Source organism: Epinephelus fuscoguttatus, linkage group LG1 (assembly GCF_011397635.1).
Source record: "Epinephelus fuscoguttatus linkage group LG1, E.fuscoguttatus.final_Chr_v1".
In the NCBI taxonomy this organism is placed as follows: Eukaryota; Metazoa; Chordata; class Actinopteri; order Perciformes; family Serranidae; genus Epinephelus; species Epinephelus fuscoguttatus.
In genome coordinates, this window is record NC_064752.1 from 10,592,148 (window position 1) to 10,617,465 (window position 25,318).

Genomic DNA, 25,318 nt, shown 5'->3' on the forward strand with positions numbered 1-25,318 from the left:
TTCCAGAGAAGCTTATCTGTGAGTCCCAGGTGAGCTTCTCTGGAAATACAGATATGGATATAAACAGCTCATTCTGAGATAATAAAAACACAATAATTCTTAGTTTCTGGTGATTATACACCAATGAAATAGTTAAAATAGTGAAAGTGGGCTTGTAGCTATGGGGTACTTACCTATAGATTGTATATTACAAACAGTAGATGTCAGTCAGCACGCCCCCCAGTTTGGAGAACCAGGCTGGAGTTTGACATGGACGCTAAGCAAACTACTGCTGTGGAGGGGTTCAGCAACAAAATGTATTTTAGCCACCGATAAAAAGCCCCATTTAAAGTGATGATTGATTTCCAACAGGAAAATAAGGCTGTTATATCACTCTCTTCAAAGCCAGACTCCATTGACAAAAACAGTGATTTAACACCACAGAACACAGGAGCTGCTGGTGTATCACTGCCTGGAGCAGTTAGTTAGTTTGTGTTATTGTGTGACTTTGGCTCTTTAAAGGGTTAGTCTGGATTCACCAAAGTCACACAATGACACAAACAAACAAACCAATCAGAGCAGCGGTGTGTTCAGCGAGCTAAAATTACTGTTATTCTCAATGGAGCCTGGTGGCTTTGACGAGAGCATAGATGAGGCCATTAATGGGTTCCCCATCAAAATGGGCTGTCTGACAGGAAGGTAAACTGATCATGATATTTCAGGTTGGACTTTTTTAGGTGGCTAAAATAGGCCTATGTTTTGTTGCTGACCCCTATCCATAGCAGTAGATTGGACTCCTGCCTCATGGGTGCAGATCCCGGGGGGGGACGGGGGGGACATGTCCCCCCCAAATTCTGAAAAACACAAATTGTCCCCCCCAGTTCTAAATAGCTTAAATGATTGAAATTGAACAAATGTATACAGTAGTCCTATATACTGGGAGAAAGGGAAGATGATGAGGAGAAATGGGAATCCGTGAGAGGCGAGAGATGAGAACGTGAGTGGACATAACATGCCTGAGACCCTGAAACTAGAAGTAGCATTAACTAACAACGAAGCAGTGAAAAGGAGGGTGATGGCTGGTTCCATGTACTACTGGCTGTTTAAGAGAAATAAACAGTAAAGGTAAGCATATGATTCTCTTTGGAGTGCTTTTTGAATGACTTGGTGATGGTGATGAGCCTCTATGAAATCGTGAAATATGCTGGCAATCTCAAGCGCTCTGTGGGCATGATTTGCACGCGTGCAATTAAAAAAAAATCACAACTGATTGTGTCCCCCCCAAACTTGTCATCAGATCTGCACCCATGTCCTGCCTGCTTCTCCAAACTGGGGGTGTACTAACTGACTATATTATTATTATATTCTATTTTATGTACAGTAATGTACTATGGATAAGTGCACCATACAACACCACTTCAAAAAAATATGAGCTATCCCTTTAAGCATCTGTTCGTGCTGTCTCAGGCTCGCCTGTGAGGCAGAGTTCAGGACAAAAAGGCTCTCAACATTTGTTTATGGCTGCACTGCGCATGCGTGCTTCATTCAGAGCCAAACTACAGCGACGCAATTGCAACTTTTGAACTTTATTTCTTAAATGAAAGTGTCGCACACAACTCCTGAAGTTCACCGAGGACTGTTGACGTTTAACGGGGACCTGAACACCAGAGTCGGGTCAGGAAATAAGGGATTAAAGGACTTTAGTTGAAGCAGGAAGATAATGGTCGCTGGAGGACTCGAATAACGTGAGTGTCATTATGTTGAGTTATAAACCGAGTTTATGTCGATGTGACTGTTCACATGATGTGTCCTCCGTCTGACAGCTGTGTGGTTCAAACCGTAAAACCGTTAACGTTAATACTGGTGTGTGGATGCTAATGTTAGCTAACGTTAGCTAGTTAACCGTTAGCTTTGATCTTATAAACGTATTTACCCATAGTCGATAACCAATTAGCTTCATGTTACTGTTTGTTTACTGTATAACTGTGCATGCATATAAGATGTAGGCCGTTATGTGTGTCGTTTAGTGTCTGATATTCTCTTAAATTGTTAATAATTATTGTGCGAGACTTGTTCATTTGGGTTTTGAAAAAGCTTAAGTTGTAGTATCTGTCAGTGGAGTTTGGTGAGTGTGTCACTTTGTTTCCTCTCACCGACAGTTACTATGATACAGCTAATTTTATCACCCTTTTTCTGACGTTCTCTGTTTCGCTTCCTCAGTGACAGCACTGGCACTTCTCTAAACTGGTTTTTACTGTACCATAGTATTTTTATCACTTCAAGTTAATGTGTAAAAGTCCCAGGTGGAGCTGCAGGTTAATTTAGTCTCTCAGAGTCACATGACCTGATCTCAGAGGAATTAATTGCTTTTATTAGGAGAGGGAGGAAATGGATACAGCTTAATTTGTGTTGCAATATCATAACCTCACACAGTGCCAAATATCGATTTTTTTTTATTATTATTATTTAAATTGTTAATCTGCCAAATGCAGATTAAAATTTTGATAGCCAACTAGAATACTCAAATCAATTGCTTTCTCAGTTCACTAGATGTATTTAATAGGGGTGTAAGGATACATCGATACATCGATTCATTGATTAACGATCCGATTATATCGATGCAAAATGAAAACATCGATCCATATCGTCATCTTAAAGATACACATTTATTTTGAAATTCACATAGCACGTCTGTGTCACCATTTCTGGGCAAGCGCGCCTCTGCTCAAACAACAAAGAGAGCTCAGAAATAAAATGGTCAAATCATATTCTAGTTGTTTTTGTGAGTTGATGTAAATGATTGTGTTAGATGGACATATGATATCGCGTCATATCGATTGCAGGCTCCTGAATCGAATTGAATCAAAATTGTATCGTGACAGACTTTGTGATATCGGCAAACATCGTATCGTCATCCAAACAAATTGATATAATATCGCATCGTGACGAAGCTGGTGATTTACACCCCTAGTATTTAAATGGAGAAAAACAGATGAGATGAACAGACTGAAAACTTAATCTGATAATATAAAAACAGATGCTGACAAAGTTTTCCTTTGGGGACATAATTTACTGTTGTAAAAAGGTAATAAACTGCAGTATATTGCAACATATTTAAAATTGCAATAACGTTGTATAGTGATAATATCGTATAATGGAGCCTCTGGTGATTCCCACCCCTGCTGCTATTTATTAGTCTAACCCAGTGGTTCTCAAATGGTGTGCTGTGATGCCAATCCAGATGTGCCATGGGATTTTGTGATAACCACACATTATTAGACAGTATCAGGAAAGCCTGCTGTCTTATTTTTTTATTGTCTCATGTTGTGATAAGAGTGATAACACATGTTGTAGAAGCTACCTTGCACAGATATAATACAGGTGTGCCTTGAGAGCTGGGCTTGCCCTTTGGTGTGCCTTGGGCACAAACAGTTTTTTACTGATGTTCTGTGACAGATCAGGATATCAAACTGCCCTAAAGTCACCATAATGCCTCCCCGACCTTTATATTCTTTAAATTATAGGCCCTTAATTGACAAATCTGCAGATTGTTTTCTCAGTCAACTAACTACTGCAATTAACACACTGCATTTGTCTATTAAAGCCAGAAAATAGTAAAACATGTCCATCAAAGTTCCCTAGAGTTTAAGATGATATCCTGAAATGTGTCAATTAATAGTTCAAAACTCAAAGACATTAACTCTACAAAAACATATAAAAACATTAAGCCAGCATTTGCCAGTCAACTAATAAATTAAATATCAACTGTGTCGATGTGTTAATGTTTGTATTACTGTTTGTGTGTTTTCTACAGGACAGAGTAAACCAGCAACACGCACGCACACATACACACACACACACACACACACACACACACACACACACAGTGAGGAGACCATGTGGTGGTTCCAGCAGGGTCTGTGTTTCCTGCCTGCAGCGCTGGTCATCTGGACGACAGCGTCCTTCGTGTTCGCTTACATTACAGCGGTGGTGCTGAGACATGTGGATCCTCTGGTGCCTTACATCAGGTCTGAGTCTGGACACACACACACACACACACACACACACTGCCAGACACAGTGATAATAATTGCAGATGTATTAACAGAAACAAGACAAATGTAGCTTCTAATTTTTGTGAATCTTTTTGAATTTATTTGGATACTGATGCTGAGATATGGTACATGATTATCAGCACCAACACCAGAATTACTATTTTCCATGTTCAATAACAACACTGGCCCATTCCCCTGGTCTCACTCTCAAAGTGGAGAAGGTGGAGGTTGGATACCTTGACATTATGCCAGACAGTAACCTCACCTTCAGTCAGCATATCATGGACATTTACAAACATTGTAGGCCATCATCATCACTAACATTAACCACTTGTCGGTACAACCTCATCATCTTCTTCTCCTGTTCCGCAGCATTATCGAGCCAGTTCTTCTGTATGGTGTCATCTGTTTTTTTTCCATATGCTCACAGTCACCAATTAGAAGACAACTCACTTAGCCAGCAAACCCATAGGTATTCCTACCACTAAACTATCTGATTGTGTCACCCCTCCCCTGATCTGCAAAGCACTCACAGTCACTCACATCCCAGATCATCCACTGCACCAGTTCCTTATCCCCCTTCACTCTGGACTCAAGCAAGAGCATTGTTCCCACAGCCATATGTGTCTGTTTGACTAAATAGGTCAAACTTCTTTTTAATGACCTTTGTTGTGTATTGCAGTGACACAGGAGCGATGGCACCTGAGAGGTGTATATTTGGCATCATGCTGGATGTGTCAGCCTTTTTAGGTAACACACACACACAGATTCTATGTGGAACTACATTGTGTAAAACAGTCTAATGATGACATGGTTTACCTCCTTGTCTTTATTTACTGAATTCGAAGGTTATAGCCAACATGTTTGAGTTTGTTTATTTTGATTGACTGATTGTGTGTGTGTGTTGTGTTTGCAGGTATGGCCACAGTGTATGTGCGTTACAAACAGGTGGAGGCTCTGACAGATGAAGGCGAGCTCAAACTGAACAGACTGAACCGCTTCGGGCTGCTGCTCGGCTTGATCAGCTCCTTTGGGATGTGTGTGGTCGCCAACTTCCAGGTGAGTGCTGCCGGTCCTGGATCAGTTCACACCTGCACAGTGTGTGAAGTGTTGATCATGTCAGCAGTAAACCTGTGTGTGTGTGTGTGTATCTGTGTGTGTGAGAGCAGAAGACCACACTGTTCTCGATGCACCTGGTGGGTGCGGTGCTGACCTTCGGGGTTGGGGCTCTCCACATCCTGGTTCAGACGCTGCTCTCGCTCCTCATGCAGCCTCACATCCACAGTAAGACCATCTTCCTGGTCCGCCTCGGCATCGGAGTCTGGACCCTGAGCAGCATCATCAGCAGTATCCTTTAACACAGTTTTTCTCTATTATCATGGAAGTCACACTGGTCCTGAAGGTGTGATATTTACTGAGTGTGTACGAAGTCAGTGGGAAGATGCACCTGGACTCCCAACTGTCCTTATATGTGAAGAGTAATTTCTACAGTCCCATTGTTTTTGCACAGTGGGAATTTAATAGCACTGTTGGAGCTAAATTTGGGGGTCAAATATAAATTGAATAATAAAAAATACTAACTGAATGCTGAAATTACTATTCAGATGTCAGCAATCAGCATTTATGCACAGGGGTCAACTTTAGCACTTGCCCAGGGGAACTAAACTCTGAGTTTGGGGAAGTGGAGTGCCTCATGAAGTTGTCCAATTTGGAAAATGAAGATTAAATCTGATGTTTCGTAACATTATCTGAAAATTAACTGTGTACTGTATCGCTGAAGTGTAGCTTCTCCAGCTGAGCCTCACCACCAAGCATTGAACAGAACTGATGAAAAACATCTAACATACTGGACACTGTAGAAGTTAACTCCGTGGTTGTATAAGACATAAAGTTACTATCTCTGGGATGCTGCATGTGAGAGACTTTATTTTGCCCAGAAGCTAACGTTCATTGTGCCGTTCCAATGAAGGCTCTGGTGTGATCAAATCCCTTTCAGGAGCTTTGTAGTCCAGTTTTAAACTTTGCTGTCATTTTGGAGACTTTGTAAAATGAATCTATAACAGTACCTTCAACACTGATTGTCGTCTGTGATTATTTCTTCATTTTCCAATGTTAAAAACAGTTGTCGTAAGCTGTCAACTTGATTTTCTTGTATATAATATAAGGTAGAACTTAATTTATACTGACGGAAATTGTTGAAAATAGAGAGTTAATAGTTTCTGGCTGCTGCTCGTGTGGTGCTGAAACTGGTAATATAATCATGTTATATGATTTCGAAGATGCCAACCTGAATATTAAACGTTGTGAAATAGATAATATGGCAGCAAATCATGCATGTTGGATATTTTGACTCACAACATCATCTGCATATTGAAACACTTTCCTGTTGTATTTATGTCACGTATTCAAACAGTGATCTGTGATCCTTAACGGCGTCCTGTCAGTGTTCATATCATCAGTGATTATGTACAGCAGCCTTCCAGGAGTGGACGTACCTAAAAAACTGCACTGGATCCCTGGAGAGACGGTCAGTTTTGCAGCATTAGAGCTGCAATTCTTTCTTTTTTTTTTTTTTAATAGCTGCGTCAATATGATCCAAGTTTCAGTACCGACACTAAAATGAATGTTTCTAGCTGCTCAGATGTTAAAATGTTTTCTAAACACGTGCAGCTATACAGCAACTTTGTCTGAACAAAGTTATGTCACATTTTCATTGGTAACGCAGCTCTTTGCAGCATCACATTGATATTTGTCTTTTTCAGGGTTACACGGCTCACATTATCAGCACTGTGTCTGAGTGGTCTCTGGCTCTCTCCTTCATCAGCTTCTTCCTCACCTACATCAGAGACTTTCAGGTAGTTTGTGTCATCTTTTCACCCACACAGCTACTATTGAAGGTTGAGTCCATTTTGTTCTGTTCATATCTACTGTAAAGGATCAAGGCTGCATAGAAAATGCTCTGAATTCACCCCATAGAGGAAATTCAGTTTGTCCAGATACGTAACTGTGTTGTGTGCATGTTATGGCTTGAGGGAATAGTTCAGCATTGTGGGAAATTACTTATTTTCATGCAGAGAGTCAAATGAGAAGATCAATACCACGTTCATGTCTGCACAGTAAAGCTTCAGTTATGCCTCTGCTCTGGGCTGTTAGCAAGCTACAACCTCTGAGGCTGAAAAATGAAGCTTTGGGCAGAGCCACGCCAGCTGTTTCCCCCTGCCTCCAGTCTTTATGCTAAGCTACTTATCTGAACATCTCATTATCCAAAACAAAGACAGTAAGACTCCCTAAATGTTGAGCTGTTCCTTTAAAGGGATAGTGCACCCAAAAATGAAAATTCAGCCATTATCTACTCACCCATATGTCGATGGAGGCCCTGGTGAAGTTTTAGAGTCCTCACATCCCTTGTGGAGATCGGCGGGGGGAGTGGCCAGCACACCCAATGGCAGACGGCGCCCCAGACTTATGTCCAAGAACACAAAATTGAAACCACAAAATATCTCCAACATGCTCATCCGTAGTGATCCAAGTGTGCTGCAGCCCCGACATACGAAGTTGTTTCGAAAAACGTCATTTGAACTCTGTTTTTAGCCTCACTGTAGCCTGTAGCTCTGACTGCTTCTCTGTGCTCCGCACTTACGTGTGCGTGCTCAGGGTGATCGGTGATGCACGGTCTCTGAAGAGCAGCAGTCTCGTCAGTACTGATGTCCAGATTCTTAAGTGCAAGCATCGCCAATTCCCAGTCTGAGCAGCAAAGACTTTCCTCATCCGTTGGCATTGCTTTGCATTTGAAACAACTACACCACCAGGTTTCCAGTGCTCGACTCTGGTATTCTGAGCCCAGCTGAGGCTCATGAGCTGCGGCAGCTGCTTCGTCCAGTAGCCTGAGTTCCGTGCGTATACTCGGGCTCAAACAAATACGGCTCAACAAAAAAATGCTGTTCCTCCTCAATTTCAAAGTCTTCAGACATGTTGGGCTGTCCTTTGCTAAAAGACCGTAGTGCAAATTATCTTTTAGCTACTGTGGTTACTGTTGTCTCTCCCTGCGGTGCACGTGTCACGTGATGTAAACACGGGTGAGCAAAGCTCATGCTTTCGCTGGTCTCGCGCAAGCGCACACACGTGAGCACGAAGCACAGAAAAGCAGTCAGAGCTACAGGCTACAGTGAGGCTAAAAACAGAGTTCATATGACATTTTTTGAAACAACTTTTTATGTCGGGGCTGCAGCACACTTGGATCACTACGAATGAACAGTATGGAGATACTCTGTGGATTCAATTTTGTGTTCTTGGACGTTAGTCTGGGGCGCCGTCAGCCATTAGGTGTGCTAGCCGCTCCCCCTGCTGATCTCCGCAAGGGATGTGAGGACTCTAAAACTTCACCAGAGCCTTCCTCAGCATGAGGGTGGGTAGATAATGGCTGAATTTTCATTTTTGGGTGCACTATCCCTTTAAGGTCTTATTAAAGGTCTGTGACGACAAACAGAAAATATGTCCTAACTTTGTATGTTGTTTCTTTCTCTCTCTTTCTATAAAGAAAATAACTTTGCGAGCAGAGGCAGATTTGCAGAGCAGCCACCTGTACGACAACTGGCCACCCGGTGGCATCACAGCATCAAATCACAGCCATGACGCTTTGGAGTCGTCTCCACTGCTGGCAGGAGGAACGTGACCGGCTGCAGAGCATCTCACTGCTTTTAAACCAATTTCCACTTTTTCTAAACACGTTTAAAGACTTTTTATAAGGACTTTTTTTAAAGCTGGTGTGGTGGCTCTGAAAGGGTCAGTACATCCAAAAACATACTCTCTCTTCCCTCTAGTGGCATCTGTCAAGTCAAATAGTTTGAGTTTTTATATGTCCAAGTTTGGAGATTTCTGCCAGTCTGCGCTGTTTATGGCTGATCCAATCAATCAGATCAGGACAAAACAAAGGCTACTTTTAGTCTTTAAAATAGTAGGACATACAGGTGAGAATTAGAAGAAAATACCAAAAAGTCCCCGAGAAACAGCGGCAAATGGGGGATCAAAAACTTTTATCTTCAGTCTGGAGGAGCACAGTCAACTTATTTCAAATGTAAACATTAAAGCATGTTAAATGTGTCATGTTGGATGCAGTTAGAAAATGTTGTGACACCCTCTCCGTGTTTTTAGCCACGGCCCACGACCCAGATTTTTAACAGCGTTTCACCAGACCTCTAGAAACAGTTGACCGAGCAGGTAGAAAATAGTTGCTATAGTTAGCTAATATTAGCCAATAACGTTGGCTAGTAACGTTAGCTTGACAGCAACGCATCCATGTCCAGAGTTGAAATGTAAAAGACAATTATAATCAAGCAAATTTACTCACCTGACCAAAAACAAGATGGCAGTCATTAACGTTTTGGAGCCATCAGCATACAAATACTTTAAGTCCTCTAGACTCTATACGCTTTCTTTGCTCACCCTGTGCTGTTAGTAACGTTTGGAGGTGTGGAGGACGAGGTCATTTGTAATGTCGACCCTTCACCCTTCTAACGTGACAGCTGAAATATTCAACATTAACATTTCTTTCAGTAACAGAGTTCCTGATACTCTGGATACCGCACAGAGCAAACAAGAGACAAACCAAACTAACTGACTGGAGAGATAATACGAAGGGGAAGAGACAGATTTGCTGTTTTGTTTTTTTTTTCCGTTACAATTGGGTGAAATGAGCCTTTAAACCCAAATATGAGGCTTTGCACTTGTCCTTCAAACTGCATCAGTCCGTTTCAGTGACTGTTCACTTCAGCGCTGCACTTTATGTCATTTATACTTACTGTTTAAAAAAAAGAGTGTGTTTTACTTTGAGGTTTAAGTTATGCTCCCTCTCCCGTCACGTGTCAGTGAAGCCCACTGAGTCATATGGTAGAAAAGAACATTTATTAAAAAACGAATGATGATGAAATGGGCTCACCGCTTTAAATTGGAAGAGGAGAGAATATTTGTCAGAGCGCTGAGTGTCAGTCTGTGTATGTATCTGTATCTGTATCTATGCATATAGGACAGGTTGTGATTTTAACTAATTGTCTGACATCAATCTGGGTTTTATATTAGTTGCATTCCATTTGTTTATTTTAAAGGTGTTTTCAGTAAATACTACTGATTATTACAGTATACATATATTTATTGTTTTTACTGTAAAAGCCGTGTTCATACTGCAGATGCATTATTCCTTTTAAGCAATGTGCACAGTTTTCTTTAGAAACTGAATTACTGCTGTGCTCGCCTGTAGGTGACGCTGGTTGGCGGGTTTATAAATGTTCTGACAGTAACTGAACAGCTTCTGCTGGAGAATCAGCAGCCTGATGAACGTCAGATTGTGGTAACATGCTGCAGTATGCCACCAGAATATTTAAATACTTTGATATATTAAGTTAAATAAGTATTAAGTTAATATATTAGTATTACAAATTGGTTCAGTTTGTATTTAAATAATACATAAATTCACTTTAAACAGTGCAGTTATTCTGATGGCACACTCCAGACTCCACAGTACCTGCTGTCGATTAACTGAGAACATAAATAATAATAAATAAGAAGAGAAATAAACATTAATATTTAAGCAGATACAAAGCTACTGAACTTCCAACCCTGAGTTTCAACTGTACCTTGTATTGTTGGTGTGATGTTCATGTTAAGACTAATAAAGATATATCTCTTTGTAGCTCCTATGGTCAGTTTCTCTGCTTCAGTCTGAAGTTTTTATATTCTTATATAATCTAATTTCGGTGAGTTAGAGAGTAGCTGGTAACGAAAGTTGAACATTCAGCACCTAGATAGACAGATATTTTATATTTTAGTGGAGCTGAGACCGGAGCTAAAAGGAGACCAACAACTTAAGGAGGTAATAATCCTTCAGAGGTTGTTTTCAACTTGTTCTGCTGCCCCCAAATTCCTAAAACCTCACCTCTTATTGCAGCTTTGATTTAAAAACTATTAATATAACTGTCACATTAGGTTGAAGTTGACATTTACTCCCAGCTCTCTATAACAGGTCGAGGTTCTTCCGCCACCAGTTTGTCATCAGCTGTTCTCTGATCAGCTCCTTCCAACAGGTCAGTATGTGGGTGTTACTCTTATGTGACAATGCCATTGGCCACCATGGGTTGTTGGGCTGGTGTTAGCAGTGGTAACCACTGTATGAGTGCAGTGCAGAGCGGTGGTGATTAGATAGCTAGTGGGACATACACGGACTCCCGTGCGCTAACGTGCACATGTGGTTGGACCATTCACAACAACAAAGAACAGAGAAGCTCAGATTACAACGCACACACAGAGGGAGCGTGATGTCATCCTCTTCTCAGGACACCATTACTCCACTATATCTTTACATAGCTAATAATTAATGCTCTGAATGTTGTTTAATGGTCCTTTAAAGCTACGAAAGGTAACTTTAAAAATAATATATAACTTTATGTCAATATTGCTTGAACTATCACTACATCCTAACAGTAGTGCATGAGGCAGAAGATCATGTTCTTCCTCATCTTAGTGCATCTAATGGCATTTGCAGGAATCTCTCGGCAGGTGTCATGGAGGGAAAAAAAACACTGAGAGCTATAGTTGGTAACTTAAAATAACCTGTCATATTTGCTTAAACTGTCACTAAATCCACACAGCTCTACATTAGACAAATAATCTGTGCTAGAGAATCCTTGGCTCTGATTGGTTGTTTTTCTTTGGCTGTGGTGGATTCTAGGTAGTGACATTAGAAGAACTATGAGGAGGAGGAGCATGAGTTTTTCCGTCTCATATTATTATTTTCAATAATTATTTTTATAAAAGTTACCTACAACTTTAAGTGATTCTGAGAGTAAAATTTACCAACTGTTGAACACAACAGATTTTTGTTTTTTCTCTCACTCATGAGGTCATTTGTAAAACGACACCCTGCTCATTAAATCATTCATTCATTCATCTTCTAACCGCTTCATCCTCTTGAGGGTCGCGGGGGGGGGCTGGAGCCTATCCCAGCTACATCGGGCGAGAGGCGGGGTACACCCTGGACAGGTCACCAGACTATCGCAGGGCTGACACATAGAGACAAACAACCATTCACACTCACATTCACACCTACGGACAATTTAGAGTCACCAATTAACCTAGTCCCCAATCTGCATGTCTTTGGACTGTGGGAGGAAGCCGGAGTGCCCGGAGAGAACCCACGCTGACACGGGGAGAACATGCAAACTCCGCACAGAAGGGCTCCCACACCCGGGATCGAACAGGCAACCCTCTTGCTGTGAGGCGAGAGTGCTAACCACCACACCACCATGCTGCCCCGCTCATTAAATCATTGAAACTCAAATTTTCAACCACTTTACTTCAAACCACTTAAACTTACAAAATATAGTAAATAAAAATCCCACACAGATGGAAGCAAATACATGACAAGTTTTAATTTTCCCATAAAACTGACATTTCTATGCAAAGCAAACATTTCAAAACTTTCACTTCCAAATTGTTCTCAAGCGCCCCCAACTGGAAATTATGAATTTTTGAGAGGCTCAAACAAAATGGAGGAGTTTCAAACATTGAAACTCAGATTTGACATTAACTTTGGCAAACTGGTTCAAACTAATTCCAACTTTCTAAACGACCCATCAAAACCCTGTTTATGCACAAAACATATCGTCCACTGCTCTGTGGATTTTGGGATGCTTTAGAGAAATAAAAATCTCAGAATCTGTTGAAGATGATTTGATGTGAACTGTCCGCTCTCGGCACCGATAATCACAAATGATCAAAGTCTAATAAAATTACAACACATTAAAATATTAATGGCTTGAACTTATATACATACAATCATAACAATAAATAACAACTCTGAAATTAAAGAAGCAGCTTCGTCTGATCCAGATAAGTGACATGAAGAATGAATATATAACTAAAGTCTTTTTGTAGGTTAGAGGTTTAACTGGTTGTTAAAGGGTCAGTTCACCCAAATTACAAAAACAGTCTTTCTGGTATCATCTCTCCAGTCACATACACATATGGTTTTGAGATATCTTTGTCTAGGATTTCTGCTTCCACATCAATGCCGTGCAAGCAAAATAACACAAATTTAGAACTGAAGAAACTCAAATGTTAAATTAACAAAGAGCAACATGTTATTAAGAAACAGTGTCCGCAAGAAAATATTGATACACTTGAGTATCGTGATATTATGTTTTGTGATGCTGTACAGATTCTCAAAAAACACTGCCAATTTTTTTTATTGTTTACAAATTTTAAATTCTCTTAATTTGTTTACATTAAGAATCTGAAGTGCTTTAATTTTAATTTTGTCAATTCAATACGTATTTCAATACATTGCTCAGAACGGCACAAACATTAGTGCTATTGTGTTGAATGTTACAGGGACTGTGATAAATACAAATACAGATCCCACTGTTCAGACTATATTAAAAAAAGTGCTTGTTTTTTTTAAGCATTTGAGTGTATGTCATTATGAAAGCTTTTCTATGATTATATTTGTTAAGAAATTATAATTGTAATTGTTCAGAAATCACAATATTGTAACCCCTGTATCGTAATTCATATCGCATCAGCAGATTCTTAACCTAGTGAGGATGTGTTCTAGCTTTGAATGGCTTTAAAATCAAATCACAATTAAAAGACTGCAGTTTTTAAAGGTCTGGTGTGTCTGATTAAGTGACATCTAGTGGTGAGGTTGTAGATTGCAACTAACTGAAGCTCCTTTGTGCTGAACATGTAGGAGAACTACGATAGCCAACGTAAAAATGCAAATGGCCCTATCTAGAGCCAGCATTTGATTCTCATTGCTCATTCTAAGGTATGGAAACACAATTCTTCTTCTAGTCTCAGGTGATTATAAACTAACGAAAGTAGTTATGAATATTATATTCCATTTTTGCAATATATTTTCCTGCACAAGTCACAAGAGGTGTGAGTTTAACTTTAACTTAGATTATTAATGTCTCACCAAACTGTGAAATATTCATTTAAAGGGTTTGTCTCCGACCTTCAACTTAGCTGTTAAATATACTCAGCTGTAGTTCCTTATATTGATGCCAATTCGAAATTCTCAGCTGATGCTTGTATATTTAAAAGCTGGCACAGAGTGAGCAGTATTTAAAATGTCACCGTTAAAATAAATACACATAAAGCTACTTTTGAATGTCACAATTGTTTTTGTAAATTATTGGGCAGCAGTGTCAACAGTAAGGCTAATGTAAAATCTCAATGAGTTAAATGTGTGATTTATATTTTTATCTATTATTTTATTTTACAAGCTGAAAAAAGTTTAAGTTTGGTACAAACAGGCCTAAATACTAACAGTATTAGGACAGTGACAGAAAAATTCCAATTAAGTTCCAGTGTGAACTGTTAACAGTAGGGCTGTCCCCTCAAAGTTGGAGATTCAAATCATCAATCGGAGACCCCGCGGTTGACGGAGACGGCTTCAAGTCAAGCTGTCGTTCTTGTTTTTTGGCTTTCCTACTACTCTTTGATACAGAGAGATGCGGACATGATGTAGCAGCCCTACCCAACCAACTACAACATAGTCTATGGCCTTTGATTGGTACTGAGTGTCGCCAAAAATGAATGCACATTTCCGATCCGTTGTTAGTGCAGTGAGCTTGTTTACTATATTATGATGAATGCCGCTGTCACTCTGAGTGTCCTACTGAGTACGTTTAAACTTTAGAACATTATGTAAAAAACAACAACAAAAAAAGAATTCTCAAATATTTGTATTAAAAAAGCAAATCTGGTTCGACAGTCCTAGCTGACAGTGTGTTCTAATTACCACCGCACACAAGATTGTTGTTTTTGTAAGTTGGATGAACTGACCCTTTAACATCGAGAAAAGAACCAGATAAAGAGCAGAAGAGTTGAAGCTGCAGGTGTGTCTCAGAAATACAGGAGGTAGTGAACATCCAGCAAGTCCAGACACCATTAAATTCCTAAAGAGCTCCCAGAATGCACTGCAAAAAGAAGTGAGTGCTCACTGACTGGAGCTCCCTGTGATCCTAAACTTAGTTTGGTTATAAGATTGATTAAATGCGAGTAGATTATGCACCATGTGAGTGTACAGTAATTATAACAGCTGCAGGTTCCCTGATGATCACACTGAAAGTTGTTTGTCTTCAGTCGGGAGGAAGGAGGAAGGTTAACTTAAAGTTTGACATGCTGATTGACGAAGACTTGTTATTCTACTTGCGTCAACATGTACAGCTGCAAACATTTTACCCAGCTAGAAGACATTTTATTGACTCTGGTCCAAAAAAGAGACAGTGTCCCTGCTGAAAATGAGCACAACACCAGAGATGTGGGCTGTGATTCACACGTCTGGAACCAGTGTGACGCCGACGTACTCGACAGTGTTTCACTACCTTCTGACAGAGAGAGACACCCAGTGACTTCATGAATTTATTTTATCTTTGAATTGCTATAGATCTGCTTGAAGCTATGGCACGAGCACAGCACATCCAGAACATCTGAGAGCTGCTTAAAGACTCTGTTGTTTTACACGAGGACAAAGTCACAAAGTCACTTCTCCATCCTCTGACCTCCACCCTTTAAAACCTGCAGGAGATCCCTTTATTCCAAACTGAAGTCACGTGTGCAGTGGTTTCCACTTCTCTGATGATTACTGGACGGAGGGAGGCATCAGAAAAAAGGCTGGAGGGTTATAAGGCATCAGTGTGGCGGGGCCACAGAAAGGCCAACGAGCTCCGCAAATTGGACATTCACAGCCGATCTGCACGTCCTGAACTCTGTCCTCCTTCACTTCACTACACCTGAAGGTTTAAAAGGCCGATCCGTCACAGATGATGTTCTGGCCTCGGCCGGGAAACAGCTCCATCTGCCAGTACCGAGGGTCGGCGTACACTACAAAAGGTCAAAGGTCAGAGGGAACAAACATCGGCTGAGTGTTCAGACAGTTACAGCAGCCTCATGTGACCTTCAGCTGTTTGATTTTAAACATTAGGGAAACAGATACAGACTGTGAGGTACAGTTTAAGCAGCTGCTAACTGCAAACAGCCACTGTGGCTATTTACACCCAGGTATATGTTCCTGGCTGTCAAAAAAAGACGTTAACACAAATACAGCTATTCTGCTAACTTTTATATACACATTGTGCATTCAGCCGCTTTATACATCCTTGAAACTAATAATAATAAGTCAGCTAAATCTAAAATTAATAACACTTAGTTGATTGTGCTGCTCTTTATGTTACGTCATCTGACTTTCTGGTGGAGCATCCTCAAGCTTTTTTCTCGTAAATTAACAACTTAAAGCTTAGGGAACATCCCCATTTGGCTAGTACTCTCCTAACTATGATCTCTTTGTCCTAATCCTAACTGCTTCCAACCGTAACGTGTCAATATGACAAGTATTAGCCGATCACAGGATCCATAAAAACTTGCTGTAGAGATGAGTGTAAATAGCCAAATATCTGCAGTGTGACTATTCTCACCCAAGTTTAAAGAGAAGCTTATTTATAGACGCTATTTATCTATTTTAATATTTATTATTTCTTTTTTTATCATTCTATTTATGTATTTATTTTTTTAATTGTATTTCAATTATTTTATTATCTATCTTATTATTTTATTAAATGCTATTTATCTATCTTATTTTTTATTATTTTTATTTATTTCATTCTTATTATTTTATTATCTAAGACACTATTTGTATATTTTATTGGACAAAATATCTTTATAAATTGTATAAAAGACCTTAGGTGCCTGCTGTTGTAATCCAATTGTAATTTACTAAATATCTGTTTTGTACAAAGCCCTTTTTTAAAATAATGTACCAATATAATAATGTTAATAATAATGTTATGTATTCAGCGGCAGTGCAAAATATTGTAATAATTGTATGAAAATCCTTGAGCGTTAGTAATTCACTAATTATTTGCTAAATAACTGCACATAAGATAATTATTGTTGTGAGGAAAAAGAACACCTTCAGGGGCTCCAAGTCAAACACACACTGTGCACACAAAACAATGATTACCATCATTCACATACTCATTTACTCTTTGGGAAGTGGAAAGTAATCTGTGTGTTTTCATTTTGTTACATTAAATGTGTTATATTAAAAACAAGTGCTGCAGGTGTTACCCATGTCTCCAGGTGTCAGCCACAGGTTGAAGGAGCTGCAGTGTTTCTGACAGCGCTGAACAGGCAGAACTCGGACGGTCGGTAAACCCTCGCCCACCACCAGCAAGCCAAACACCCCGACACCCTGAAACACAGACCCACGAGTCAAAGTTAGAGACTGAGAGTTCGTTTGTGGTCAGTCCTGTCAGTGCCAATAATACTGTATTCCTGTTAAGTCTCTTAGTGTGGATGTTTGGACACCGTGAACTTACCTTACTCTGGGAGTTTGTGCTGTGGGTGATGAGGCAGCGCTGCACGATGGTCCCAGCACTGTCCAGCAGCGGGCGGAGCTCAGCCTTCGGGAAGAGCCACCTCAGCACCTTCTCCCTGGTCCCAGAGCTGAACCTCCTGCACAGACAACACAACACACACCAACAATCACCACTCACAATCGTGTCTGGTGCCATCAAAGATTTACTCCACATAGTCTCTCTAACAGGAGATACAGACAGGGACAAATTTCCACACATCTTTTACGCCGACTACTCTCTCTCACTGTGATTAAAAAGCAGGTCAGGTCTGAGTCCCTCAGAGCCGAGCAGACAAGTAGAGACGTCTACTTTGAACAGAAATGTGTACCAGAGCAGTGTGAAGTTGGCGGGTCCTTGGGGGAGTCCGAGGTTGTGGTTCTGCAGACCGTCGTCCTCCTCCAGCAGAATGGACATGGAGCCTGAATGGGCCAAGTAGAGCTCCTCAAGCTGCTGCCGCTGGACGCTGAGAGACTCCCCACCCTGCAGACATCATGAACGAACAAAACATTTCTCACACATTACTGCTCAATGGAACTGCAACGATTAATAGAAATAGATTGGTCCTCAACTATTAAATTAATCTGCAACTGATTTGATGTTTGATTAATCAGTTTGAGTATTTCTTAAAGAAAAAAAAGGTGAAAATTATCAGATTCCAGCCTCTAAAATTTTAATATTTAATGGTTTCTTCACTCCTTTATGGCAGTTAACTAAATATATTTGAACTGTGGGGAAAAAGAGACATTTAAGGACGTCATCTTGGGCTTGACACTGATGGACATTTTTTTCCATTTTGTGACATTTTGTAGACCAATCAACTGAACCGATTAACTGAGAAAATAATCAACAAATTATTCAACAATGAATAACAGTTAGTTGCAGCCCTACTGCTAAACATCATGTCACTGTCGTCTGATTACAGTGCAAACATATTTGAAAATTCTAGTAATAATTAAACTGTGATCACAATAATCAACTGTGATGATTTTTTTTTTGTAACTTGCAAGACTTACCAAGTTTATTTTCTAAAGAAATGCAGTGAAACAAACAACACACTTATAACAATCTCATGTGCCACACTTAGAATGCTGGGTTTGAGACATAGACTGGCTTGGTTTGAACTCTGACCTTCAGCAAGACCAGCTGCGGCCCCCGTCGCAGAGTCACCGTCCCTCTGAGGCTCTCTGGGACTTCAAGCACCGAGGAGATCTCTGCACAGCTCGAGCAGTTGACCAGATTCTGCCTGAGAGAGCCGGCACTCCACCATTCGTGGAAACCTGCAGCACACACAGTAAATTATCTTTTTTTAATCCTTTAGAACAGATACCCAGTACTTTCTCAATAAAAAACGTGTCCGAGTGTAAACGTGTGTCCTCATGCTTCAGACCTTGCAGGTTGTACTTCTTAGCGATGGGCAAGGACAGCAGGCGGACGTGGCTGAGCGGGGACGACCAGTTGTAGCAGCCCAGGTTGACCAGACCCAGCTGGGTGGCACTCTGAGGGTACGTGAAAGCCAGCACCACCACCAGCAGGAAGCCCACTGCCACCACAAACTGCAGAGACAACAGGGATATTAACAACACTGAGAGTTGTGTCCCTCCTCAGGACACACAGAGAACATGAAGAAACCTTCTGAGGTCTTAGCTGTGTAATATTTGTGTTGGCAGGTCTGACCTTTATGGTGGCTCTCAGGATGGGGAACTGGGGAGGTTCTCTCCTGGGCTCGTTGGTCTCCAGAACCTGCTTGATGAACCTCTCGATCTCCCTCTCCGACATGCCATAGCGGTAGCCTGATTGGCGGAGGATGTCAATGCTCTCGGACAGTTTGTCGTAGATACACGGCTCGCTCATCGTCGTTCCCATGACGGCAGCACTGACTGCGGCTTCTCGGTCAAACTTGTCGATCTTCAGCTGCTGTGAGCTCCAGGAGCATGATGTCACCTGAGAAGACATCCAAAACATGAGCTGCCACTTGATAAACCAGCTAGCTTCGTAACTTAGATGACTTAGGGGTGTTGATGTTATTTAAATTATTCTAACCAATCTAAACATGGTTGCAGTGCTGTGAGTCTCAATGTGTGCTAAACGCCACTCATACAAACAGGTTTGTTCTCAAGCAGCACGTTTGATTTATCAAAGAGAATGTATGGCATTCACTGATAGCCAGAATGTTTGTACAAAAGGAATTCACATGTGGTCCAGACCTGTATGAGTCATGCACTGATACCTCCATCCCAAAGGCTATGACATGTGGTGTCCCACAAGGGAGTGTTTTGGGTCCACTGTTGTTTTTAGCATACATTAATGATCTGAACTCGGCATGTGCATGTGATTTATTTTTATATGCAGACGATGCAGCATTGCTGGTATCTCATAAGAATAAAGCAACTGAAGAAGATAGACTAAGCGTGGAGATTCAAAAAGTAGCGGGGTGGCTCTCCGATAATAGGCTTTCTCTTCACCTTGAAAAGACTCCAGAGTCCATTCTCTTCGGAACTAGACCCAAATTGAGAATTTCACCCAATTTTGAGGTAAAATTTGGGCAGTCAGTAATTATGGCAAAAACAAAAGTTTACTAACTTGGATGTGTTATAGATAATATTTTGTCAGGAGATGATATGGCCATGAAAGCACACAATAAGATTACCAACAGAACAAAATTTCTGGCAAGAAATGCAAATATACTGGATTCAGCAACTTTAAAAACCTTGGCTGGAGCATTAGTACTATGCCATTTTGACTATGCTGCCACCTTCTGGTATAGTGGCACTGCGCAGTCTCTTAAAAACAAACTGCAGACTGCTCAAAACAAGTTAATTAGAGTTGTTTTGAAGCTGCATCCCCGCACTCATTTGGATTCAGTCCATTTCAAAACGATTAATTTCTTAAATGTGGAAAAAAGGGTGGCGCAGATTAAAATGAACATTGCCCACAAAATAGCTTTTAAAAATGTACCTCCCTACCTTGCTGACCTTTTTAATCCAGTGAGAGCTACACACTCTCACAATACCAGAGGCAGCCAAACAAATTTTGTTCCCTTGAAATTTAAAACTAAGTTCGGGAAAAATACCTTTTCATACACTGCAGCTTGCCTGTGGTGTGATCTTCCCGTTTCTCTCAAATTAATCTCAAATGAAAGAAATTTTAAATTCAATCGTAGGAAATGGCTGACTAATTGAAGATTCTGTGCTTTCTGGTTCCAATAAAATAAAAAATAAAAAATAAAATAAAAAAAGTTTTAAGGGGGTTGTTTGTTTTTAACTATGCCACTCTTGCCTGTCATTGACACAACTGCCAGCTTTTATTGTCATCGAGGACCACAATGGAAATAAGCCTTTGGGCTTTATTGTGTATTTTAATCCTCGACGATTTTTAATTAATCTATATGAAACTGATTTGCAGTTACTCATGTATGTTTTTTCATTGTTGTCAAAATAAACCTACCTACCTACCTCTCTCTACAGTTTAACTGTACTTGGGGAAAAAAGCAAAATATATAACTAAAACAAATATACAGTGTAGGGATTTGGTGGATATTGTTTTTACCAGATCATTAGCATTAAATGTTTGTTAAAACACCCTGCAATCATCAGTTTAGTGTTTGAGATAAAAGTAGGCATGCACGATATTGGATTTTTTGCCTATATCTGACATGCCAATACATAACAACTGATACTGATATCGATATATACACTTTTTTCCCCACCTTATTTTAGTGATCATCAGGTCTCTTCTGTAGTGGAATTAACATCATGTTATGCATATATACTCTTATCCTGATGGCCAACCAGCAGATAGAGACATGAAATACAAAACTTTTCAATGTATCTTTTATTTATTAATTGTGCAAGATAAGAAAAAGCATGTTGGCTGATTCTAATAGTTCATTTTAAAGCCAAAATCTGCCAACATCTATGATGTGCCGATATTATCATGCGTCCCTGTATAAGAGAGACTTCGTTAATGTTCATTTGGGGTGGGGAAAAATCGATTTAGCATAGTATTGCGATATTTTTGTGTGGCTATATCGTACCGTCACACAGTGCCAAGTATCAATTTTTTTTTACATAAATTATCAATATTATAAATACAAATTAAACTTTAGGTAGCCTTCTAAGATAATATAATAAATTGCTTTTTCAATCCACGATATACATTTTAGTGCTGCTGCAAAACAAAATGGCTGAAGTCAGATGTCCAGACAGAAAACTTTATCTTATGAGATAAAACAGATGCTGACAAAGTTTTCATTTGGAGACATAATTTACAGTCGAAAAAAGGCAATAAATCACAATACCACAATACTCGGCATATCGGAACATATTGAAAATTGCAATAACATTTTATTGTGACTCAAGTATCGTGGTAATATATCGTGGATCCTCTGTTGATTTCCACCCCTATTATCCATTGGTATACAGTACAATACTGTACAGTACAGTACACAGAGGAAATTGAGTTTCCCTTACTCACAGCGCAAAAACAAAAAAGAATGAATGATGCAACTACAGAAACAGAATGAAGCTATGATGCAACTGTCTGTGGGAGTGAAGCATTCAGACAACTCATACCTTGCAAAAACAGGTACAAACAAGTAGTGCATTAGTGTAAAAAAACTACAGCTAACATGGCAACAAACATTAAATAATATAGGAGGATTTAAACACAGTCGACCTTTGTTTGTGCGACCGTGGACATGGTAGAGGAGACAGTATGGTATACAGGTAGAGACAACGTGGGGCGCCTAAGTCTCTTAGGTTACAACTATAGTATAGTTACAACTATATAAGATAACTTCAGTGTTATTAGTACTCAGATCCTTTACTTTTAGTACAAGTACTAGTACTATAATCTAAAATTACAACATTATAAGTAGGTAACAAATAAATAACAGTACAGAAGTATCAAAAGCAAAAGTGCTAATGATGCAGAATGGCTCATGTTAATGTAAAATATTATATAATTCTGTTTTTATCATGAACAAACACACCCGAAAGCATTTGAAGTTTGCATTTTGTAGCTTTCCAACGCCACATTTAGATACTTTACATGCTATTAGGTTAATAAATGTTAGTATTACAATGCTGCTATAATATGTAAGAACTGTGTATAAAGTAACTACACCTGTCAAATAAATGTAGTGGAGTAAGAAGTCCAATACTTCCTTCTCAAATGGAGTAGCATAGAAGAATACAGTGGCATAAATGGTAATATTCAAGTAAAAAACAAGCACCTAAATACTGTCCTTGAGTTCAGTATAAATATAGGCTACTGTAGCTAGTTTACATTCCACCTCTGATACCATAATAAATACCATCAGTCCAGCTGCTGCATTGAAAACAATCACACATGTGTTACGTCGCCAAACACAGTGCCATGACACGATTTAATCTCCGTGATCATTAACGCTGTGTGCTTTAAAACTTAGTAACATGCCAGCACAGGGATCAGCAGTGATCAACTGACAGCGACAACACTGACATGTTAGCTTGTTCCGGTTAGCTTCAGTTGACACTGTCACTTCACGTCGCTTAAAGAAAACTACAGCAGACTGACAGCCTCACCTCACAGTGACATCCACCGCCGTAGTCTGGGTCTCGTCTTTCTCACGTTTCCTTCGAAAATAAATGTTTGTTTTTATAGCTTCCTAGTTAGGTGGCATGGCTACCACTAACAGCCCGGATACTGACTTCTTCTTCGTCGTCGTCTTCTTTTTAGGTTTCAACGGCGGTTCGTTGCCGTCACTTCTGTTTCGGAATGCGATTTAGAAATTATATCCTATTAATATATCATGTTTGACTGATAAAAACAAAGAAAACTGATCCATTTGACCCAGCTCATTACTGTTTTAATACTAAATAGTGGATACAATTTTCACCTAGCGTTTTACGAATTGGCGCATTACTGCCACCAGCTGGTGTGGAGTGTACATGACAGACCATTCAGGGTATTATTACAGGGGAACATCACCTAGATTAGAAGTTCAAATATGTTATTCCCATGGTTTAGGAAAGTTCAGTCTATGTTTGTGAACATGAGCTACTCTCTCTCAAAACCAGAAACCAGACAAGTTCGTCTCAAACTTGTGATGTCATAGGTTTAGTGGTTAAGCAATAGTCATAGTGTGGAGCCGCTCCATAAACAATGCACGGGACTCTGATTGTGTGAACCCAAAGGATGTATATATATATATATATACAGTACAGGCCAAAAGTTTGGACACACCTTCTCATTCAATGCGTTTTCTTTATTTTCATGACTATTTACATTGTAGATTCTCACTGAAGGCATCAAAACTATGAATGAACACATGTGGAGTTATGTACTTAACAAAAAAAGGTGAAATAACTGAAAACATGTTTTATATTCTACTTTCTTCAAAATAGCCACCCTTTGCTCTGATTACTGCTTTGCACACTCTTGGCATTCTCTCCATGAGCTTCAAGAGGTAGTCACCTGAAATGGTTTCCACTTCACAGGTGTGCCTTATCAGGGTTAATTAGTGGAATTTCTTGCTTTATCAATGGGGTTGGGACCATCAGTTGTGTTGTGCAGAAGTCAGGTTAATACACAGCCGACAGCCCTATTGGACAACTGTTAAAATTCATATTATGGCAAGAACCAATCAGCTAACTAAAGAAAAACAAGTGGCCATCATTACTTTAAGAAATGAAGGTCAGTCAGTCGGGAAAATTGCAAAAACTTTAAATGTGTCCCCAAGTGGAGTCACAAAAACCATCAAGCGCTACAACGAAACTGGCACACATGAGGACCGACCCAGGAAAGGAAGACCAAGAGTCACCTCTGCTTCTGAGGATAAGTTCATCCGAGTCACCAGCCTCAGAAATGGCAAGTTAACAGCAGCTCAGATCAGAGACCAGATGAATGCCACACAGAGTTCTAGCAGCAGACCCATCTCTAGAACAACTGTTAAGAGGAGACTGCGCGAATCAGGCCTTCATGGTCATATAGCTGCTAGGAAACCACTGCTAAGGAGAGGCAACAAGCAGAAGAGATTTGTTTGGGCCAAGGAACACAAGGAATGGACATTAGACCAGTGGAAATCTGTGCTCTGGTCTGATGAGTCCAAATTTGAGATCTTTGGTTCCAACCGCTGTGTCTTTGTGAGACGCAGAAAAGGTGAACGGATGGATTCCACATGCCTGGTTCCCACTGTGAAGCATGGAGGAGGAGGTGTGATGGTGTGGGAGTGTTTTGCTGGTGACACTGTTGGGGATTTATTCAAAATTGAAGGCACACTGAACCAGCATGGCTACCACAGCATCCTGCAGCGACATGCCATCCCATCCGGTTTGCGTTTAGTTGGACGATCATTTATTTTTCAACAGGACAATGACCCCAAACACACCTCCAGGCTGTGTAAGGGCTATTTGACCAAGAAGGAGAGTGATGGAGTGCTGCGGCAGATGACCTGGCCTCCACAGTCACCGGACCTGAACCCAATCGAGATGGTTTGGGGTGAGCTGGACCGCAGAGTGAAGGCAAAGGGGCCAACAAGTGCTAAACACCTCTGGGAACTCCTTCAAGACTGTTGGAAAACCATTTCAGGTGACTACCTCTTGAAGCTCATGGAGAGAATGCCAAGAGTGTGCAAAGCAGTAATCAGAGCAAAGGGTGGCTATTTTGAAGAAACTAGAATATAAAACATGTTTTCAGTTATTTCACCTTTTTTTGTTAAGTACATAACTCCACATGTGTTCATTCATAGTTTTGATGCCTTCAGTGAGAATCTACAATGTAAATAGTCAAGAAAATAAAGAAAACGCATTGAATGAGAAGGTGTGTCCAAACTTTTGGCCTGTACTGTACATAGATAGATAGATAGATAGATACATATAGATATATATAGATA

General features: G+C 40.1%; 2 protein-coding genes across 2 annotated transcripts; one reads left to right on the forward strand and one right to left on the reverse strand.

The window, feature by feature from the left end:
* Positions 1-1,521: 1,521 nt before the first annotated feature.
* LOC125893175 (DNA damage-regulated autophagy modulator protein 2-like) lies at positions 1,522-10,718 on the forward strand. Its single transcript, XM_049583763.1, has 8 exons — positions 1,522-1,724; positions 3,794-4,007; positions 4,716-4,783; positions 4,950-5,092; positions 5,203-5,380; positions 6,478-6,560; positions 6,796-6,888; positions 8,571-10,718. The coding sequence occupies exons 2-8, from the start codon at positions 3,877-3,879 to the stop codon at positions 8,703-8,705; spliced, it is 831 nt and encodes a 276-aa protein (XP_049439720.1). The 5' UTR covers positions 1,522-1,724; positions 3,794-3,876; the 3' UTR covers positions 8,706-10,718.
* Positions 10,719-12,430: 1,712 nt separating this feature from the next.
* On the reverse strand, positions 12,431-23,160 carry lg1h6orf89 (linkage group 1 C6orf89 homolog). Its single transcript, XM_049583203.1, has 8 exons — positions 23,010-23,160; positions 19,120-19,386; positions 18,833-18,998; positions 18,574-18,722; positions 17,774-17,925; positions 17,407-17,542; positions 17,156-17,279; positions 12,431-15,913 (listed from the first exon to the last, which is right to left on the reverse strand). The coding sequence occupies exons 2-8, from the start codon at positions 19,306-19,308 to the stop codon at positions 15,831-15,833; spliced, it is 999 nt and encodes a 332-aa protein (XP_049439160.1). The 5' UTR covers positions 19,309-19,386; positions 23,010-23,160; the 3' UTR covers positions 12,431-15,830.
* Positions 23,161-25,318: the final 2,158 nt, after the last annotated feature.

Bases quoted from the DNA above. Each gene is read 5' to 3' on its own strand.
- lg1h6orf89 (XM_049583203.1), bottom strand. From the start codon at position 19,308: ATGGGAACGACGATGAGCGAGCCGTGTATCTACGACAAACTGTCCGAG. The intron at 18,999-19,119 runs GTCAGACCTGCC...TTGTCTCTGCAG, and splicing joins TCCTGAGAGCCACCATAAAG to TTTGTGGTGGCAGTGGGCTT. The intron at 17,926-18,573 runs GTCAGAGTTCAA...TGATGTCTGCAG, and splicing joins CGCAGCTGGTCTTGCTGAAG to GGTGGGGAGTCTCTCAGCGT.
- LOC125893175 (XM_049583763.1), top strand. From the start codon at position 3,877: ATGTGGTGGTTCCAGCAGGGTCTGTGTTTCCTGCCTGCAGCGCTGGTC. The intron at 5,381-6,477 runs GTATCCTTTAAC...GCGTCCTGTCAG, and splicing joins CCTGAGCAGCATCATCAGCA to TGTTCATATCATCAGTGATT. The intron at 6,561-6,795 runs GTCAGTTTTGCA...TGTCTTTTTCAG, and splicing joins ACTGGATCCCTGGAGAGACG to GGTTACACGGCTCACATTAT.